At 37.1% G+C, this 23,064-nt stretch overlaps 1 protein-coding gene across 2 annotated transcripts in view; it reads left to right on the forward strand.

Annotated features, from left to right (window-relative positions):
• Positions 1 to 724: 724 nt before the first annotated feature.
• The window catches only part of PHLPP2 (PH domain and leucine rich repeat protein phosphatase 2), a 51,365-nt gene continuing 29,025 nt past the window's right edge, over positions 725 to 23,064 (forward strand). For both annotated transcript variants that reach the window (XM_068993009.1, XM_068993010.1), the window contains exons 1-3: positions 725 to 996; positions 10,824 to 10,957; positions 18,676 to 18,866. In XM_068993009.1, coding sequence (XP_068849110.1) covers positions 725 to 996; positions 10,824 to 10,957; positions 18,676 to 18,866 — 597 coding nt within the window. The remainder of the gene's footprint in view (positions 997 to 10,823; positions 10,958 to 18,675; positions 18,867 to 23,064) is intronic.

The following is a 23,064-nucleotide window of genomic DNA, read 5'->3' on the forward strand; positions in this document are numbered from 1 at the left end:
TCCAACAATGAAAAATTAGAAACAATCTAAATGCCTTTAGCAGGAGAAGGGATAAATTTTGGTGTGTCATGCAGTGGAATGGTATTCAAAAGAATGAGCTGGGTGTAATATCATAGATATATTTCTAAACCAGTGTTGAGTCAAGGGGAAAAAAAATGACAGGGTGAAACATATGTATGTCAGGTTTTAGATACAGTTTTAAATTATGTAAAACAATATTAGATAGAGTTTATAGATATATACATATAGGGCAAATGTAAAAAAATGCATGGGATGATAAACAGTATAGTGGAGTGTTTGTTTCTGGGGAGGGAGAAGAGAAATGAGGTTTTAGGTAGTGGGTGGCTTTAGCTATATATGTAAGGTTGTATCATATATATGTTCTTTAGAATAATGATCTGAACTAAATCTGGCAAAATATAAAAGTTTGTGAAAGTTAGGTAGTGTGCATACCACTGTTGTTCTTGACATTTTTCTGAAAACATAAAAAAAGTGTCAGAAGATGATGGGCAGAGACATGAACAGCTGCCAGGAAAGAGAATGAAATTTTCTAGTTGTTGGGATGGGTGTGGCAGGTGCAGAAGGCTCCATGAGAGGAAGTGGTACCCAGCCAAGTATTGGTGAATAAGGAGTGGAAAGGTGGGGTAAGGACCAAATATGTCTAACTCAGTCGGACAGTTGGGCTAACGATCTCTTTTTCTTGACTTTTTTTTTTTAGAGAAATATGAAGCGCAATGGGAGCAGAAATTGTTTGAATAGGAGAAGTAGGTTTGGTTCTCGGGAGAGAGACTGGCTGAGAAAAGATGTGAAGAGAGGCTGTGTTTACCTGTATGGAGCGGACACGACCACTGCCACTACAACCACCACTTCCTCTGCTGCCTCCTCCTCCTCTGACTTACATCTTGTCCTTTGCACAGTAGAGACACCAGCATCAGAAATTTGTGCTGGAGAGGGAAGGGAAAGTCTTTATTTGCAGCTTCATGGAGACCTGGTCAGGTGAGGTCAGAGTTTTACCATTAATTCTACTGCAGTATAAGTCATATGTGTTTCTGCTTGGAAGTGGGCTTTAGGATTTTATTTGTGCTGGAGCAGATGATGGTTATAGTCACAAGGCTTGAAAATAGACTTATCCTTAGAATGCTGACATTAGAATCCTTGAATTTAAAAAGTATTAGAGGAGGAAAATTTGATAGTTACTTCATTTGGGTTACATCATGGGTTGAATATCTAAATTAACAATAAATAATTTTTTAAGTTTTATTTTCTTTTTAAAAAATTGTTTGTTTATTTTTATTACTTTTGACTGTGCTGGGTCCTCATCGCTGTGCACAGGCTTGCGCTAGTTACGGCGAGCCAGGGCCGCTCTAGTTGCAGTGCGTGGGCTTCTCATTGCATTGGCTTTTCTTGTCATGAATCATGGGCTTTAAGGCACGTGGGCTCAGTAGTTGTGGTGCATGGGCTTAGCTGCTCCACAGGATGTGGGATCTTCCCAGAAGGGACAGAACCTGTGTTGCCTATGTTGCAAGACAGATTCTTACACTGAACCACCAGGGAAGTCCCTGAAGTTTTATTTTTTTAAATGATACAGGTAAATAGAATGAAATAAAAAGGTATAAAAGGAAATAGAGAATGACAAGTACCTATGCTCATGCATGAGTAGGTGTCACTGTTTGTATATGAATTTTTAAAATTGATGGTGCTATATGCAGTGCCTTGTCCACTCACTATCTTAGATACCTTTCCATATTAATATTTTATAATTTTCATTTATTTAATGGCTACATAGTATTCCATTCTACAAGTCTACCATAAATTTAGCCAGTCTCCCATTAGTGGGCCTGTAGGTTGTTAGCAGTTTTTTTTACTACAAGCACTGCTGCAGTGAATATCCTTGTACCTGTGATATTTCTCCCACGTGGAAGTCATCTTAGGAATGGAATTGCTGTCTCAAAGAATATGTGCATTTTTTATTTTGATAGATATTGTCAAATTCCTCTTCATAGAAGTTATACTTTGATGAATAATGTAAAAGTATACCTATTTCGCCCTTACTTTCTCCAGAACACGTTAGTGTTAAATTTTACATGTTTTGACTTCCTCACGCATGAGCACATACTAGATTGTGAATAGAAATGATTGTCAACAGTTTTTAGAGAATTGTAAATTCAGCATTCCAAGGACAAATCTTTTTTCAAGCCTGAAAACTTAGATGTTTGGAAATCTGATAGGAATTTTGTTATTTTAATTTTCATTTATGTGATACAGTGAGGTTGAGCGTATTTTCATAAGCTTAAAAGCCATTTGTGTTTTCCTTAAAATCTCTTATAAATGCGAAGAAACAAAGTAGTCTCGAAGTAGTCTTATACTGTGCATGTGAACTCTGATTCAGCTTTAAAAAAAATAAAACTCTATTAGCAGCTCTTTGAGTTATACCTCAGATAAGAGCTCCTTAAGTGCCTTTCTCACTTCCCCTTTTTCAGTAATAAGTAAATGTCTCCAAACAGAATTTCAAAACTGTGGATTCAATACTGTTGAAAGTGAGAAAGGAGGCTCCCGCTTCCACCTAAAAATGTGGTAATAATAGTAACACATTTAGCTGAGCTAAAAATTGATACCATTTTAAAAGTCTAAACTGAGGTTTATTATGTGTTCCTTTTAGAATTGGACTAATTCCTGAAAAAGTAGATTAGCACTTGAATGTTTTCCTTGTTCACCAGTTAACTACATTTCCTAAATCCATTTGTAAAATGAAAGGATCAGACTGGGTGATCCTTAGGCTTTTCTAAATCTTAACACTGATTCCGATCTAATTTTATCAGGTGGAAAGCCTTGACCTACATTATAGCTGGTAGTGACTGATGGAATTCAAGTATTTAAACCTTAGACTTACTCATCTTTATACCAATGTGAATGTATACAGAGATATTAGAAAAGTGGAAAAAAGCTCACTAGAATTGGCTTGCTACTACTAAGTGTATTGTTAGTTAAGAGTCCAAATGCAATACAATTTACTTTTGTGAACCTAAACCCTCCTTAAAATGGAGAGTGTAGCTTTGATAATTTTGTAATGAAATAGCTCTTTGGAAACAAAACAATGAATTGATTACAAAATAATGAAAACACTATTGAACTGTGGTTTGAAGATATGAATATATTTTTTCCTTTTTCTAAAATTAAAAAAATTTTTTTAATGTTTTATACAATTTTTAAAGGTTGCACTCCATTTACAGTTATTACAAAATATTGGCTGTATTCCCTGTGCTATACAGTACATCCTTATAGCATGTCTTATACGCAATAAACTGTACCTCCTACTCTTCCACCCCTGCCAAACCTCCCCCGACCCCCTCACAGGTAACCACTAGTTTGTTCTCTGTGTCTGTTGAGTCTGCTTCTTTTTTGTTACACATTCACTAGTTTCATTGTGTTTTTTTAGATTCCATGTATAAGTGTTATCATACAGTATTTGAGATATGAATATATTTACTTTGCTGGAGTAGGAGATAAAGAAGTCTCAGTTAGCCAAAGAAACAATAATGATGATGATAGATTTTAGCTAACATTAAGTGCTTTCTTTTGCTAGTTAGCAGGCTTACTGCTTTATGCATTTTTTTCTCCTTAACTCTTCACAGTAACTGTAAGAGAGGTAGGATTATTCCTTCTCAGTGAGGAAAACTGAGGCTTTTTGAGAGATCCGGTAGTATGTTCAAGGTCAGGCAATATCTCTTCTTTAATTATTAGAGTGTAGTTTACGATCACTGTAGAGATTTTGGAAAAAATGAAAAAATGTACAAAGAAATAATAATTTCCAATACTTAGACTTTTAGTAGATTATCTCATTTAATCCTCATGACAATTTTATGAGGTAAATATTCTCCCCATTTTATAGATGAGGGAAATGAGTCTTAAAAGGGTTAATCGTTTCATCTAGAATCACTCAGCTGGTGAGACCTGGAATTTGAACTCTAGATTCTGACACTAGCTTCCATATATTGCCTTCCCCTTCCCCCAACACCCTGACATTTTTTTCCAGCTCTTTTTCAAAATCAGTAGGTATGTCTAATTTTTAAAAATTACGTAATTGGATTCATACCATTTATTTGTTCAATTTTATTTACTGCTTACCTCAACTAATTTCCTTGTGTCATTAAAAATCCCTTAGATACCAGTTTTAATAGCTACAGAGTACTCTATTTTATGCATATGTTGTAACTTATTTAAAACTTGAGAACTAATATGCAGTAATGGCTTAGAGCTTGGATTCTGGATTGAGAGCTTGTGGGTTCAAATCCTGGCTCAGACTGTTAACTGTGCAAATGACGTAATGCTTTGTCTTCAATTTACTAATCTATACAACAGAGGATGATAATATTTATATTATAGAGTTATCCAAGGGTTAAATAAATTATACATGTTGTGAAGATTAAATGAGTTTATACTTGTAAGGCTTCTTAAACTCTAATGTCCACCTGGGGAGTTTGTTCAAAGACAGATTCTGATTCAGTGGCTCTGGGGTCTGTGTTAAGCTCCTACGTAATGTGCTACATTTTGAGTCTCAAGGAAGTAAAGTACTTAAAATGATTCCTGGTCCTAGTTAGTGTTAACCTCTTTGGGTTGCTTCAAGTCATTCAACACTCAGAAATAGTGTGATAACTAAACTTTGCCCATGAGTTTTTTTTTTTTTTTTTTTCTCCCCATTTATCTTAAATTGTTGATTTCTGTGGGCTGGGTCCTAGAAATGGGATTATTGGCACTAAAATTACCCCATTATTTTTCCTAAATCATCCATGATTTTCTTCTTTCCTTACTCTTTTTTAGTTATGGACTTGTCACTTGAATTTAACTGAGGGGTTATGAATTTATAGAATTTTAGCACTCGAAGGAACCTAAGAGAGATACCTACTAGGAAAATGAACCCGACCTAACAGCCCTGCCACCTCCTGCCCTTTCCATCTGGGAATATGTGTGGGGGCCTCGCTTTTGTCGTCACAACTACAGGAGAGAATTACCAGCATTTAGGGAACAAGGGCCAGAGAACCTTAATATCCTCAATGTGTGGGAAAGTCTTGTACAGCAAAAATTGTCCTGCCTAAAAGGCTAGCAACTTCCCCATGGGAGTCACAGAAACTATTTTCCTTCGGTTTATAGATGTGAAACCGAGGACTGGAGAGGTGAGGTCCACAGCACATTCCTGCAGCTGTGTGGTGCTAGAGCTATAGCTGGAACACAGGTGTCCTGTCTCCCAGTCCAGTGTTCTTTACATAATATTTGGTCTGTCTGTTTTATTGGACTGTTTAAGTGATAAATGACTCACTAGTGAAGCTTAGTGTAATCATTGCCTTCTCTTTGAAAAGTTGTAACATTACCTTAACAAAACGAAATGCCCTTTGGCTCATGGTCATATATTTACTTTTATTTTTAGTCATCAAAATGACTAAGATTTCGGTGGCTGATACACTATTTTTTAAGATAAGTTAATAATTGATAAGATATGTCTAGCAGAAAGTTATGCCCTTGCGATTTGGAATCCTGAGTTGTAATTCCTTTACTATCACTGACTTGCTAGGTGACCTCTTACAAGTATCTGAAGTTTCGTTTACCATATTTTAACATTAAAAAGGGGAGTGGAAAGTCCTGTTTCAGAATACATACTGAGCTGATTAACTCTGAGGTAGGAAAAAGATTATTTTTGTTTTGTTTCATATTTCTGTACTATTTTAAACTATAAAAGAATGTGTTATACGTTAAGTAATTTGTCTTTTATGAAAACTTTTGCTTTTACATTTTAGTTTTTCACTTCTGAAATCAGTGTGTATTTTACATTTGTTGGTAGGTCATAGTCTAATTGGCAGTGTTTTTTTCTTAATGGTTATTGCAATGCCGTCTGGTTTACTGCGATACAGTTCTGACAATAACCACCCAGACTTTGCACAGACCTCCTTCACAAGTTAAAAGACGTTACACCTGCAACTATCACAACGTTATTGCACCCCTTCAGGTTCAGTAATTCACTAGAATGTCTCACCGAACTCAAGGAAGCAGTATTTAAGATTACTATTTAAGTATAGGTGTTAGTCGCTCAGTCATGTCTGATTCTTCATAACTCCAAGGACTGTGGCCCACCAGATTCCTCTGTCTGTGGAATTCTCCAGGCAAGAATACTGGAGTGGGTAGCCATTCCCTTCTCCAGGGGATCTTCCCAAACCGGGAATTGATTCTCTATTGGCTGAGCCAAATGAATACACACATAGGGAGCATCCATATTACCCTCCCAGCACATGTGTTCATCCATCAGGAAGCTTCAGTACAGAGTTTTTGTTGAGTTATAGGGTAGGATTGATTGATTTAATCCTTGATCTTGTGCTTGAACTCAAATTTAAATCTCCAGCCCTCTCCTCCCCCAAGATGGGGCTCATGTCAAGCCCCAAGCATCTCTTCAGGAGGTTGGTCTTTCTGTGACCAGCTCCCATCCTGTGTCAGCTCATCTCTTAGCATAAACTGAGAGGTGATCCAAGGCGCTTGTGAATAACTAAGACACTTCCATTACTCAGGAAATTTCAAGAATCTAAAATCCCTCTCACAGAAACCAGGGACTACAAAGACTAGCAGGATTCTTATACAACAGTGATGCATAAAATAGTGTATCTTTGAAATGAGGATGTATCAGACTAACGATGAACAGTAATTTTAAAACATAACTTTTTACATTCCTGGTACAAGTTAACATAGGAAGTACTTTGAGCTCTCTTCTGCATAAATTATTTTAACTACATTTAAAAATAATATTGTTTGCCTAAAGGCGAGGCTTTGTAAGGAAATTGACATAGGTTCAAACCCTGATGCCAAATGTACTAATTATGCGACTCTCTCTTGTAGTTATTTCCTAGTTTTGTAAAATGTGAGACACTTCTAGCATAGTGTGTGCTGCTGCTGTTGCTGCTAAGTCACTTCAGTTGTGTCCGACTCTGTGCGACCCCGTAGACAGCAGCCCACCAGGCTCCCCCATCCCCGGGATTCTCTAGGCAAGAACGGTGGAGTGGGTTGCCTTCTCCAGTGCATGAAAGTGAAAAGTGAAAGTGAAGTTGCTCAGTCATGTCCGACCCTCAGCGACCCCGTGGACTGCAGCCTTCCAGGCTCCTCCGTCCATGGGATTTTCCAGGCAAGAGTACTGGAGTGGAGTACCATTGACTTCTCCGAGCATAGTGTCAGATATGGAGTAAACATTTATCAAAGTATCCTTGTTTTCTGTATCATTATATGTATTGTTGGTCTTAAAAGTTTGCAGATTTTACCTTATTGGCTAGAGATTGAGTTTTAACCTGACTTTGATGTATAAAATGCTGCTCTGTGCTGTGTTAGGGTCTTGGATACAGTGTGTTGGGTTGCAAGAAGTTACTCCTACTATTAACTAGAGTTCTTGTGGAGTGATTGTTGTTGTTTAGTTACTGAAGACCTACTCTTTGGGGCCCCATGGATTGTATAGCACACCAGGTTCCTGTCTTCCACTATATACTGGAGTTTGCTCGGTTTCGTGTTCCTTGATGTGGAGTGATCCCTGAAATGAAACTTACTCTTCTCTTACCTGTAACTTAACTGTGGGCACTGTTCAGAATAACTGTTGGCTAAGAGCTACACGGACTACAGTCCATAGGGTTGCAAAGAGTTGGACATTATTGAAGTGACTTAGCATGCAAGAGCTACAAACACTGTTGATAGCATTACTGTATTGGTTGGCTGGTTTGGAGAAAAATAACTAGATGCACATATATTCAGATTTACAAGGACTATTGTAGCTTCTGGAAGCCTGAGAAGCACACTGTTAACAATAGTCTTATTGTCTCTTCTTAAAGCCTTAACGAAAGTATTTCAAATAATGAATGGAACCTTTCTTTGCTAACATATTCTGTCTTACACCTGTTTTGCAATAGAGTGTATTTCCTTTGATTTATGAGAGATTTAACACATAGCTAATTAGCAGCCTGTTAAACTTTTGGAACTTTGGAACACAGAATTGATCCATAAGCATATGATAGAATTTTCCCTCCCCCATACTCTCTACTCCCTTAAGCAGATGAGTTTAATGAGTAAATGGAATTAGTCCCTTGTTTTACTTGTTTTTGCAGTTCTTGAAATATTTCTTGTTTGCTCATTTATGCTAAATTGATGAGAGCAGATGTGGAGTTTCTCTTAGTTTTTTTCCCTCTCTCCCAGGGAAAATACTTTCTTTTGGTGGAACTAGTTAAAGAGGGTTTCCAAAATCTACAGAGCCTTTTGAGATCAGGAAATCTGATGATGCAAAATATATTAGGATGTTTACAATTGTCTTGGTTTTCCAGAGAGAAACAAGAAAATTGAGCTGATAAGATAGAGCTTGAGTTAAAATTTCTTGATCTTAATATGTGATCATTATAGTATATATGGTCATATATATATATATATATATATATACACACACACACACACCATATATGTGGAATTATAGTTAAATACATTGAACTCTGTATCCAAAAATTATAGCAGTGTTTAGGTAGAATTTGTACTATATTAGGAAGGTGTCTTAGATACATCATGGACCCCTGAATTGTAAAAGACCCTAAAGATCATCTGGCCTGACTTGATTCCTAGAGCAGACGCTTCTAAATTGTCTGTGACAGGTGGCTCTCTCTGAGCTATTTTGGTGGACAGTCTGTTTCATTATTGGGCATCTCTAATTATTAAGGTTCTGCCTTATTTTTAATCCAAGTCTACCTGTGCAACTTCTTACTGGTCATACTGCCTTTCTTTGGATCAATCTAGACTAAATCTAATAACCATTCTTGACATGGAAAGATGGAGCTGTTTATGCCCCTGGTCACCCTGTCTTCAGCTTAATCCTTCAGCCAGTCTTTCTGTTACGTGACTAATTGACCCCTCCAGGATAATTTATTACAAGTCTCTCTTAAAATGTATCCTTCTTTGAAGGATTCTACCGTTGTATGAGGAAGGTACCCAATATTGTCACAGCCCTTTGTGGACTTTTCTTTTATTTGATTAGAGATTCATTGTAACTGATGTTTTTGTTTTGAAAAATATATTTTCCATTTCTGTTAAACTCAGTATTTGCTGATCTTTGTAGGCTTTTAGTTCTTTGGTCATTCCCCATGTAGTAGTTCTGAGTTTACAGAAGCTGGAAGTCAGAACTGAGCCAGGAGGGTCAGGAGGGGCCATATCGTGGCTTTTATTTTTGTCTTTTTTTTTTTTTTGTATGCATCAATATGATTTCCATTTCTACATTATAATTTTTTTTACAGTTGTTTATATTTCACTTTATAGTATTCTCATTTCATGTTTTTAAAAAGTAAATCTTATTGCCAACTAGTATTTTCTAGTTCTTGAACCACAAAACACAGATCCTTCATGTCTTTATGCCTTGATGGAAGGTGTATCATGTTTCTTGCGATTAATACAAGTCTTAAGTTTTCTAAACAGAATCCTTTTAAAGAGTGATGTTCTTCAAGATATTTTAAACACATAGGCTTTCCTATACTTGTTTTTTGATTGTTGTTTCAGTTGGGGGAGACATTCTATTTTTATTCTCATTAAAATTTTATTCCATTCCTAAGAATTTTTTGAATAATAATTGTCAGTATGTTATAAAATACTACTACATGTGAAATAATTTGCTAAGCCCTTTATGTACTGTACGATATCTTCTTATAAGCAAATAAATAAATACTTCTAGTAACAACCCTGTGAGTTAGGCACTGTTGTCATTCCCATTATGCTAGTGAGGAATAAGTCAGGGAGGTTAAATAGTTTGTCTAAGGACACACATGAGCTGATAAGTGGCAGAAGTAAGACTCAGACCCAGGCAGTCTGACTTTTGGAGTTCATGCTCTCAGCTGCTGTATTTGTTATAACTATTTGCTTTCTCCTAAAATAATTGTAAAGAAAGCTTTAAGTTCATGTGATTTTAAAATATGCAGTATCCCCAGAAGCCACAAATGATTACTGATATTCTGGCTTTTCCTTGCTTTCAGTCATAACCATGTAACAGAATGATTTCTGGGTAATTACTGGGCAGTTCATTCCTGACTTTTTTGGAAAAATCCATCTTTGAAGCCAGAGGTCAGCAACCCAAAGTCTCCATTTTTAATTGTGTTTCAGCTTATGTGAAATCAGTTACGGCCGAGTATAATCTTTTACATCTCATAGTTTTGATGCCTTTAAGTTTGAACCAGAGATTCTCAAAGAACCTTCTGGGGGTCTCTGAGATTCTTTAAAGAAGTTCATGAGGTCAAAACTATTTCATAATAATAATGGGGTATTAATTTTCTTTTTAATTCTCAGTCTCATAAGCATACAATGGAGATTTCTAGAGACTACATATCTTAGAGCTTATCTGCTTTCTGTTATCCAGTTATTAAAGACATTTACAAAGTGCTGAACAGTATAAGTCTTATCACTACATTTGTCCTATTTTGAAAATACAGTTTTCAGAAAATATTTGTTAACATGTAATGGGTTTATTGTTACTTAAAAATGAATAAATATTTAGAAATTCTTAATTTTAGTTTCTCAGTAAATAAGTAGATAAATGTCAATAGGTATACACCATGTAACTATCAATAGATAAACCCCATGTAAACAAAAGCTCTTTGGGGGCTTCAGAGACTATAGAGGGATCCTGAGACCAGAAACTTTGAGCACCACTAGTTGTATCATAAGATATTAAAGAAAATTGATATAGAAGTAAAAATCTAGAGCATTTTAAAAGACTTTAAAAATCAAATAAAGTGTGTTTATAACTTACCGAATATTTTTCTTCTGAATTGTGTAAGCAGGAGATTGGAACCTACAGAACGGCCTCTTCAGATTGTTTATGATTACTTATCCAGACTGGGGTTTGACGACCCTGCGCGAATACAAGAGGAGGCAGCAAATCCTGACCTCGGCTGTATGCTCCGATTTTATGGTGGTAAGAATTTTTCAGTGGCTTTGTGAATATATTAACTGTTTTAAAAAACAACATTTTGTTTTGTATTAAGGTATAGCCAGTTAACAATGTTGTGATAGTTTCAGATGAGCAGCAAAGGCACTCAGTCAATCATATACGTGTATCCATTCTTCCCCCAATCTCTCCTCCCATCCAGGCGGCTACATAACATTGAGCAGAGTTTGCTGTGCTTTATAGAAGGTCTTTGTTGTTTATCCATTTTAAATATAGCATTAACTATTTTTAATTGATTATTTGTACCTGTAACTTCAGCCTTTTAAAAATATTTTATTCAAAGCTGCCTTTACTTAGGCGGTCAGAAAACAACAGCAAAAGTCTTCTCTTTTTATTTTTGCTCTTTCTGTTCTAGTGTTTTGCTGACTTCTGAATTATTATGTACCTTTGCCAGCATCTCGATTAAATCAGAGCTTTAGTTTCAGATTTTCAAATTCCTTATAAGGGTCATGAACTTCTGGATAGTTTGAGAATGTTAAGTAGTAGGTGGTTATTATATATGATTTAACATTTGATGGACTCATCAGATGTGTATATTGTTGAATTTAGTAAGCTTTATTTTTTTTTAGGGTTGTTTTTCCTTTCAGTGTATGAGTCTTGCACCTCCTTGGTTAAATTTATCCTAAGTACTCTATTCTTTTTTAAAAAAATTTTATTTATTTTTTTATTTTTGGTTCCATTGGGTCTTTCGTTGCTGTGTGCAGGCTTTCTCTAGTTGCAGAGAGCAGGGGCTAGTTTCTAGTTATGGTGCGTGGGTTTCCATTGCAGTGGTTCTCTTGTTGTGGAGCACAGGCTCTAGGTACGCAGGCTTCAGTAGTTGTGGCTCACAGGCTCTAGAGCGCAGGCGCAGTAGCTGTGATGCATGGGCTTAGTTGCCCCACAGCATGTGGAATTGCCCTGGACCAGGGCTTGAACCTGTGTCACCTCTATTGGCAGGCGGATTCTTAAATTCTAGACCGCCAGGGAAGCCCTGAGATAGTACTCTTAATATTGGCTGAAGCTGTAGAGGCTTGAGTGGGGCTGGAAGATTCACTTCTAACATGGCTCACTCATGTGGCTGTTGGTAAAGGCCCCAGTTTCTCACCAGCTTTTGGCAGGAGATCTCAGTTCCTCGCTATGTGGACCCCCTCTCGAGCTGCGTAAATATCTTCATGTTGTGGCAGCTAACTGCCCCCAGCGACGAGACACACACACGCACATGAGCGTGTGCATACATGTATATGCAAACACACCGACTTCAGTTTTTTATGACCTAGTTTCATAAGTCACCATTGTTTTTACCACTTTCTGTTCATTAGAATTGTGTCACCAAAAACAGCACACACTGCTGAGTGGGGAATTAGGCCTCACCTTTTGAAGAAAGGAGTATTAAAGAATTTGAAGTATTTTTTGAAGCAAATATTAATAGCTTATCAATCAGCTTTCAATATTTCATGTATAGAGCCTTTGGTGAGTTACCTTAGGTTAGAATATAGTCTTAATAAGGCGAGGGTCAGAGGGGCCCAAGTTCAGGCCAGTTGGTTTTGCTATGTTTGCCGAATATAAAAGTTGCTCAGTACTTCAAGGGCCATTGTGCAGATGCCAGTTACCAGTCTTGCTGGTGTGGGTGCTGGGGGAAAATGAGTAGAGTGACTCAGTGCAGATTCATGATATAAAAGCCTTGAAATAGCATGTGTGACTAAAGATGAGTGGGTATTATGATTGATCACAGAGATTAAGAGAGTCAGTTAATCAACTCCTTATGTATGAGGAAGTGGAGTCTGGGAGGTGTGATTTGCTGGGACTGAATAGTTCAGGTAGCATAGCACCCAGCCTGAGCGTTTCTTTATATCCCATATTCTCTCACAGGTTGTCTGAGACACTTCCATCCAAGAGGCATAAACACATACAAAAGAAATTAGATACAAAAGAATCACATATTATGTTTCCATTCATTTAAAATTTGAAAACAAGCAGAGACATGTGATAGGACCACTGTTTGTCCATCAGATCTGCTCTTTCCTTCTTCAACAAGACTGGGCTTAACTGCTCGGGTATACCTCATTCTCAATCTTTTATGCAGTTAGATGTGCGCCTGTGACAAAATTTTCATCAGTGGTATGGAATGAAATTGTTGTGTGTCACTTTTACACCTGGTTCCTAAATCTTCCCATGCAGACTTCTTGTTCTTTTCCTCTCTTGTAGGCTAGGGAGGCAGTCATCCGAGCAACACTGAAGTCATGTGTTGAAATAGCAAAGCCACTTTCAGCTGGAGTTTCTCAACAGAGTTGACTCCTGGCATCCTATATTGCCCGCCCTAGCAGAGAATTAGATTCTGTTGAATTATGTACATTCTTTTTGTTACAGTAGTTAAAACCACTATAACTAATACATAAGTAGCAAAAATACAAAGAAAACAAGGAAATGATTATTCTAAAAGTCAAGAGAATGGCTGACGTCTAGGGTTGAGGGAGGAAGTGATTCCTACAAGTAGTGTTTTTGAGTCAGTACAAGTATATACCAATAGTGGCTATCTATTAAGCAATGACATTAGTGTGATAATTATGATATACTAATCAATTTGGTATATACCTGTTGAGAATTTTCTAACTTTTATTCCTATCTAATGTGTATTTGTAGAAATATATATATATATTTTTTAACGTAAATCCTATCATTTGGTATTGATCTTCATGCTTTTTTTCTCCCAGTAGCATTTTGGAGGTCTTTTAAAAACTCTTTTATATGCCTTTCTTTACGTTGCATACTGTTGAATGTCATGTATGTATTATAGTTTATATAACAGTTTCCCTAGTGATGTGCTGTTTTACACAGCATTATGGTAAAATTGCATCTTTGTACACCTGTTCTTCAGAGTATATCTTTAAACATGAAATTATTGGGACTTTAAATATTAGCATTTAACGTTTTTATAAATCTGATGGATTAAATGATGGTCTCATTGTTTTAATTTCCTTGATTACTAGAATGGTGGAATATTGTTTCATAGTTATATTAGATCTTAATTTCTTCTTTGAATTCGCCTTTATATATTTCTGTTTATCTTTTTTCTTATTATCTGAAAGACTTGTGTATATATTCTGAATATAAATCCTCTGGATACTGTATTTGTGACATATATTTCTTCCAGCTTGTAACTTGTTTTGTAGTTTTATTTATTGTTTTTTATGGTGCAGAAGACTTACTTAATCATATTTATGAATATTTTCCTTTAATACATTTACATTCCTTTCCTGTCCTAGGTCATAAACATCCTCTATATTTTCTTGAAGTATTTTTATAGTTTTAAAATATGATATGAGGTAGGAATCTAACTGTATTTTATTTTCTCTACTGATAGCCAGTTGTCCCAATAATACTTATAGCTCATCCTTTTCCTACTGATCTGATGCATCACCTTTATTAAGTTCCTATACAGGCAGAGGTTTATTTTTGGACTCTATCCTATTACATTGATCTCTTTGTCTAATGCTAATACCAACACTATTTTTTATTAATATACCTACATGATAGATTGTAATAGACGATGGGGAAGTTCCCCTTTACTGTTCTTCTAGAAAATCAGGAAGGTCTCTAGAAACAGAGAAATCTTTCTGAAGAAGTAGTTTTTGAGTTGGTTCCTTAAAAATGGGCACAATTTCAGTAATCACAAAGGAAAAGGAGGACAGGAAGGGTATTAGGAATTTCAATGCATGTTCTGTGAATCAGATAATTTGAGTCCAGATTGTTCTGGGCCTTGAGTGCAATATCAGAAATTTGCCCTTCATTTGGCAGATGGTGGAAGAAGTGATGGGATCCAAGTGGGGCTGAGAAGGATGATTCTGCCACCAGAATGGATAACAATTCAGGCTTGAATTAGGGATCTGAACTAGAGAATGGAAGGAATCATTCATATAGAGACTTTTTGAAGGAATAGTAAGTGTTGGTGGTTGATTTAAAAAAAGATGTTGAGGAAGAGATCCTAAGAGGCAAAACTGACTGAGGTTTTGAGCCTGGGCGGCTTTGGGAGAATGACAGGACTTGACTTGTGAGAAGAATCTGGTTTCAGGCAAGTGTAACTGTAAGCAGTGGTAGACATCCAGTTGGAGATGTCTGGCAGGTAGTTGGATATGTGGAACCAGGAGCTTTGGAAATACAGATCTGGGAGTCAGGTACATGGGAGTGTTAAATCTGTGGAAGCTGTTAAAGATTGAAAGTAATACTTAAAATATAGGAAAAGAAGGAGGCTTAAGGCAGGACTTTCATTATATTAATAATGACTATCTTTTATTTTATTATATACCCTCACTATGTGCTGAGCACATACTAAGGTACTGAGCACCCTGTGTACTATTTTTCATTTCATCCTTACAAGCATTCAGGTAGATATTATTACTCCAGAGAGGTCTTAACTGATTCTAAATCTCATCTTCTTAACCTCTAAGGTACTCTTAGTATTTAGTTGATAGAGAAACAGTTTAGAGGAATAAAAAGGATCCGTAAAATCTGAGACCTGGGCAGGACTAGGGATCATCTAATCCAGCTCCTTGGTCTTTAACTTGGGAAATTAAGGCCTAAAAATATATTAATAAAATTTGTTCAGGGTCACGAAACCACATGGTGGGATTGCTTCACCAACCACTGCTTCCAAGTTTGAAATTTGTTTTGAAGTTTCCTGTTTTACTCTTGCAGTGTAAGTAAATGTTTCATTTTAACCCCCAATAATACCAGCCAGTGTTTATTTATTTGTCGGTTTAACTTTTTATTTTGAACTAGCTTTAGATTTTCAGAGCAGTTGGAAAGATAGCACAGAGTGTTCCTGCACAGCCTTCATGCAGTTGCTCAAGCAGTTGTTCCCATATAAACAGTGCTTCATTTTCCTCTGGCTTTAAAGATTTTTCCTTTGTCTTTAATTTTCAGCAATTTGATTATGAACTGTCTGGGCTTGAGTTTCTTTGTGTTCAGCCTGTTTAGGATTTTCCAGCGTTCCAGATGTGTCCAGGTTTTATAGGTGAATTCAGTGGGAGAGACAGGGCAGACCGAGTGTGCTTTCTCTAACTCAGAACCAGAACCTTAATGGTATCTTTTGATTAAAAGAAGTATTTCATTTTGATGGAGTCCAATTTAGCAGTCCTTCCCTTTATTATTTTCTAGATTCTATATTGCTTTACCTTTCAGTTTATATTCACAAGGTCTGTGTAACTTCACTTTTTATTGTCTGTTTTGAGTATCATCATGATCTCATGGGCTTATGTATGTTTGTTTCAATTCATTGCAGCCATTTTTCTTTCTGATGCTTAATTTGTCTCATCTCAGTTCCTGGGAGCTCTTTCAGGTTGCCTTCTGTGTCCTTCCAACATGACCCCAGTAGGGCTACACAGTTGGCTCAGTGGTAAAGAATCTGCCTGTCAATGCAGGAGCCACAGGAGATGCAGGCTCAATACCTGGATCAGGAAGATCCCCCAGAGGAGGAAATGGCAACCCATTCCAGTATTCCTGCTGGGAAAATCCCATGGACAGAGGAGCCTGAAGGGATATAGGCCATGGGATCCAAAGAGTCAGACACAACTGAGTGACTGAGCCTAGCCCAGCACAGTCTTTGGTAACATTCTAGATTTTTCCATTAAGTTCTTACACAAAAAGATGTCCTAAGCTGATCTTTTCATCATGATTCACACCAGGAATAGGTGATTTTTCTAAGGACTCCTAGTTCATTTTAATGAAACATAATGTTTAGAGATTATACTATGGGCATTGTTAGAGAACTCTCCTTGATTTTTTAGAAACTTTTTTTCTTAAATTATAAAACAATCCATGTTCTTTATGAAAATGAAAGTGTTAGTTGCTCAGACTATAGCCCACCAGGCTTCTCTGTCCATGGGATTCTCCAGGCAGACATACTGGAGTGGGTTGCCAGGCCCTTCTCCAGGGGATCTTCCTGACCCAGGGATCAAACCTGTGTCTCTTACATCACCTGCATTGGCAGGTGGGTTCTTTACCACTAGTGCCACCTGGGAAGCCCCTGTTTTCTGTTTTCTTTATAGAATATTTCAAAGTATACCATAATTTTCCACTTAGAATCTTGACTTTTGAGATTGTAAGTCTGTTTTTAACTAGAACTATTAATCATTCCAAACATTTATTAGAACTTCCTCATTCTGTTTTTTACTACTTTCAGATCAGAGACTTAGCAAACCCTCCAAAAATAATAATAAGACAGCATATTATTTTGTGTATAAATAACTTATTCCCCCCAAAATTGAATATTCCTTTCTGAGAGTAGCTACAGATAGCTACTATAGAAGCACAAATGAGAAGAAAAGAGCCTTAAAAAGATAAACTTATAGAGTTTCTTAAAATATGATTTGTGGGCCATCTGCATTTAAATTACTTGAGATACTTGTTAAAAACGTATTTTCCTTTGTTCCATCCCAGATCCTCTGAATTAAACTCTCTGTGGGTAGGTCTTGGCGTTTTGCATTGTAAACTAATTCTCTGATAATTCTTGGGCACACAGAAATTGGAGAATCCCTGATCTAAAGGAATTCTACAGTTGAGACTGAGAGGGAACTGGAGAAAACTTGAGTGCTTTTGTAGCTTTGATAGAAACAATAGGGAGGGTGGAACTGAAGAGTGAGAAGGAAGAAGAACCAAACTCCCCAAGGAACATGAAATTTAGAATATAGATGAAAGGATTAGCCTAGACTAGAAGGAGAAATGGTGGTGTTAACATACAAAGTTTAAAGCTTTGAAGTAAGCCAGACCATTTCCTCATTTTTTATACAGGAAACACACAGTCAAAAGGGTACCATGATGCCCAGGGTTTAATTAATTATGTAATAGTATTGAGTACAACCCAGTTTTTTCACTTCCCAGTCTGTTGCTGTTCGCTCAGCCTCATACTGTTGCTGCTTCTGTTCGTTTCTGTATAGAGTTACTGTCTATTTCCAGTAGTACTTTAACCAAGAACATTTCTTGTGTCATAATGCTCTGTTTTGTTCACTATTATCTGTCATATAAAGTTTTTTAACGGGTGGAAAAAGATAGAGATGCTCTTGCATGTCTGTATCAGCTTCTGCTACCATAATTGGGATAGTTGATTGAAATATCAGTCAAAAGCTTTTCCTCACAAAGAGCAGGAAGATGGAGGATTGTGTACAGAACTAGTCATTAATTTCTTCCTTCTGCAGTAGGGTAAGCACAGCAATAGTGGCTGTCTCTTATTCCATACTTCTTTTGTATCTAAAACCATGCTTACTACTTTACATTCATTATCTTACTTTTTTATAAGGATCTTCCAAAGGTAGGTAATATTAAGATCTGAACTGTATAAATGGGGAATGTCAAGGTCAGTGAGATTATATAGTTCAAGGAATCAAAGTAAGTAGCAGAACTTAAGTTTGAATATCTGACTCCCAAGTCCATGATCTTAACTACTCTGTCATACTGCCTTTCTTTGTGTACATGGGAGCTATGACTGGAAGAAGGATTGACGGTAGCATCCGAAATTCATAGTGCTCCCATTATATAACTTCAGGGCTGGAGAACATTTTAAGACTGAGAGCTTATTTTGTAATACTTATATTGCTTAGTTACTTAAATCTGTATTAGGGTTGCTAAATGTTGATATGTAATGCTTTCTTTTTCCCTTTCATTATTTTTGTATTACCTTAATGGTGGCTTCTGATGTACTCTTTTCTTTTCAGAAAAACCATGCCAGATGGATCATCTGGATCGAATCCTTCTGTCTGGCATCTATAATGTACGCAAGGGAAAGACCCAGCTGCATAAGTGGGCTGAACGCCTGGTTGTTCTCTGTGGCACCTGCCTCATCGTGTCCTCAGTGAAGGATTGTCAGACCGGGAAAATGCACATATTGCCTCTGGTTGGGGGAAAGGTAAGACCCACAAACAGAAATTACTCTTTCTTTGATCATCTTAATTTAAAAAAAAACACATACGCTTTTCAGAGTTTTTTCCACATCTTTTCAAAGAAGCCATTCTGAACATTATTATAGATTACATCACAAAGTTTTTGCATTCTTAAGTTTAAATGAAACTGACTCAGGCTAATTTACACATAAAACAAGTTTTTTACATCACAAACCCCCTCGGGGGTCCAAATACTATGTTGTTGATCAGTTGCTAAGTCATGTCCAACCATTTGTGACCCCATGGACTGCATCATGCCAGGTTCCTCTGTCCTCCACCATCTCTTGTAGTTTGCTCAAATTCATGTTCATGAAGACTATCCGTGCCCCAGATTCTGCTGCAGAACCCGTCTGTTGAAGAAACCCCTGCTTCCACTGCTAGGCACTAAATACTGTCAGTAGTACCACCAAGAGTAGCTGCCACTAGCAGCTGCCTTTGGAAACTAGAAGTAGTGGTCACTTTTGGAAACGAGGCTGCCTTTGGAAACTTAGCATCCAGCACCAAAACTGATTCTTTCCTATTTCTCCTTTTCTCCCATTAGACTGAAATTCAGAGTCTGAGTGCTCATAAGCTCCTATCAAGCAGCCAGAGAGGCCTGCCTTTGGAAACTTAGCATCCTCCACCAAAACAGATTCTTTCCTATTTCTCCTTTTCCCCCGTTAGACTGAAATTCAGAGTCTGGAGTGCTCATAAGCTCCTATCAAGCAGCCACAGAGACCTGCATATTTGGCATCTGTACAAGAGAATTCCCCATGATAGGAAAAGCAGTTCAAAGTCATCAGAGTGATAGATGACTGGAAACAGATAATGCTACTGTTTATTGGAAGTTATAGGAGAGAAAAGATAACCTGCAAAGAATTGACAGGCTGACAACAGCTTTCTTTTCATCAACAATATGTACAGAAGAGTATTTGCAAAATTACTGAGAGAAAATAAATTGTATTTTGTATTTTATATTTTATATCCAGTTGAATTACTTTATAAGAATCAAGGCAAAATAGAACATTTTCAGACATTTAAAAACTAATGAGGGACTTACCTTGTGGTCCAGTGGCTAGGACTCGGTGCTTTCACTGGGTTCAGTCCCTGGTCAGGGAACTAAGGTCCTGCAAGCTATGCTGCACAGCTGAAGGGGGAAAAAAAACCCAATATAAAACAAATGAGCTGGCATATATCCTCACCAAAAGAACTACTAAAGATGTATGTCTAAAAAACAACACCCCTCCAAATAAAACAAACAGGGAAAAAAAGAAGAAAACAACAAAGGAATGAAGGAAAGTAAATTCAAAGGAAGGTATAAGAATAGATGATGAATGGAAACACTGATAAATTATATAAGATATAAGAATAGATGATGAATGCAAATACTGATAAAATATGGTAGTAAATTTGATACTGATTATAAAAAGATTTAAATTTTTTTATATCTTAAATATAAATTTCAACAACTAAAGCTCAAACTCCTGAACAGCATTCAGGATGTGATGATGTGTTCAATGAGGAACTTGTGATGCAATCTTTGGATAAAAGGAAAGAAAGAAAGTGAAAGTGAACTCGCTCAGTCCTGTCGACTCTTTGCGACCCCCATGGACTGTAGCCTACCAGGCTTCTCTGTCCATGGGATTTTCCAGGCTAGAGTACCAGAGTGCATTGCAATTCCCTTCTCCAGGGGATCGTCCCAACCCAGGGATCAAATCTGGGTCTGCTGCATTGCAGGCAGACGCTTTACTCTCTGAGCCACCACCAAAGTTAAAAATTTTAAGGATGACTACTAAAAGTAGAGTGGGAAAAGAGAGTATAAGCTGTGTAATGCTAAAAGAAGGCAGGAAAAGGGTTGAGAAAAAGGAGCAAAATAATTAGCATGGTAAGTTATTATAGTGACATAGAAATAAACCCAAATATTTTCTACTAATTACTGTTTATAGGAGATACACCTAAAACTTAGAAGGTTGAATGTGAAATGATAGAAAAATCACACTAATCAAATAGCAACCAAAAGAAAATTGGTATGGTTATATTAACATCATACAAAGCACATGAAAGTTTGTATGCAACATAGGACTTGTGTCAAAACTACATAAAGAACATTTACAACTTGGTAATAGACAAATAACCTATTTTGGCAAAGTTGGGAAGCAACTGGGAACACAGTCACTTTGGAAAACAGGGTTTTTTTGTTTCTTATAGTTAAAAATCTGCTTTTCAGATGACTGAGCATTTCTCTTAGATACTGAGAAATGAACACAAATATTTCCAAAAAGTATAAGTGAATGTTCATAGCAACTTTGGTTATAATTGACCCAAACTGGAAGCAACCCAAATGTTCACTGAGTAGTGAATTGATAAAACAGATTTGCTGTATTCACTGTGCCACTGAGCAGTGAAAAGACATGAGCTGCTGATACACACAGGAAAAAGAGTGAGTCTCAAAACATTAAGTGGAAAAAGCCAGAGGTAAAAGTCTATTTATTGTATGATTCCATTTACATGAAATTTAAAAAAAAAAACTGTAGTCATAGAAAAGAGACCAGTGGTTGTGCCAGGATATGGAAGAAGGGGATTGGCTGCAAAACAGCCATGAGGGACGTTTTGTGGGTGATGGGGTTGTCCGACTATGTATCTCATCAAATTGTTCACTTAGAGTTTATGAATTAAAAAAAAATCACAAATTTTATATAAATTATACCTCAGTAAAACTTGCCTCCTGAGAAAGACAATGTGCAAAAGCATTAATAGGGATAAGGAGGCTCACTGAAAACTGATGAGAGGAACATTTTACGTGTATTACCATGTAGTCTCAACATACATATTGCGAAACTTAACAAAATTACTCACAAGTTGACAAAATTAACTTCTAGTGGGAGATTTACAAGCCTTTCTCAGAATTTGGCATTATATGACTATTTTTCTGTGTCAAACATCCCATAAAAAATATTTAGAAGAAAAGGTTATTCTAAAGCAATCAGTAATGCCTGTTCTTCATTTCAACAAAGTCCTTTATTTTGACACAAACTCACTGAATTGTGGTGATTTATTACTAATAAAAATGGCCTAGTTGTAAGCATCACAATTGAATGTTATGAATATTATTTAATTTTATTGGATCTTCTTAATATGATTCTTATTTGTTTAAAAGTATTTTGTGTTTCTGCCATTTGGTTCAGTCTTTACTTGGCACCAGAAGTCTAATGATTTATAACTTGGAAGTTTCCAGCTGACTCACCAAGATTCAGTAGCTATAACATATAGAAGTGAGATGTCAAAGATATAAGTGGTTCCATAGCTATAAAAAGACTTCATCTTCATCAATGGTATATAGGCTGGGTTGTTGAAGAAAGCTGTTGTGCTATGAATCCTTACCATCACCCCAAGTGGGACTGGAGGAAGTTCTGACTCTTTCCTCAAGCCCAGTGAAAGAGGTTTCAAAAGAACCCATGGAATCCTGGTTCAGGTTCCCTGCAGTAAGGGGGACATAGTGCACTGGTGTCCTGCCTTCTGACCAGGAAGTCTTGAGGATGAGATAGGCTGCTTTAGTGATTGATAGAGCACAGAGCCTAACTCATGTGTTGGGATCCTTGTGTATTCCTTGGGTTTGTTAGTATGTGACCCAGTTGGGTTGAGAGGAAACACAAGCCATTGGTTGGGTGGGTGGGTGGATTCTCATGTCTGGTGGGGCCACCTGGAGGGGCCAGCAGACTTCATTGGAGGACAAGCTGTCAGGGGACCACCAGGTTCCTTCACGTCTGAGGAGGGAGTGGTCACCTATTGGAATAGTATGCATTAGCCTGGTCAAGGAATCTGTAGGTGAGAAGCTGCTAATGGTTGAATTAGGGGGCTGGTATCCAAAGAACCTTCAAAAGGACCTATTGAGGAAGATCATCCCCTTTAAAATCTAGTAGGTCTGGAGATCATGAAGTCAGGTTATGACTCTGCTAGTTTAGTAATAACCTTTGGGTTTGCATGTTCCCTGTTTTTCATTCTGCCCCATGTTTGTGCTGGACGGGGTCAGAAATGGCTTGTAGCCCATCACCTTGAACATAAGAGATGGGGTGAGTCCAAAGAGGAGGCCAGCGTACCCCTTGCAGGCAGGCAGACAGCTGTCTCCGGTGTACCGCAGTGGTGGTGAAAAGGTATGGAGCAGTCTTACCTTTGAAGTGGAAACTT

This window comes from Capricornis sumatraensis, chromosome 20 (assembly GCF_032405125.1).
Source record: "Capricornis sumatraensis isolate serow.1 chromosome 20, serow.2, whole genome shotgun sequence".
Taxonomy (NCBI): Eukaryota; Metazoa; Chordata; class Mammalia; order Artiodactyla; family Bovidae; genus Capricornis; species Capricornis sumatraensis.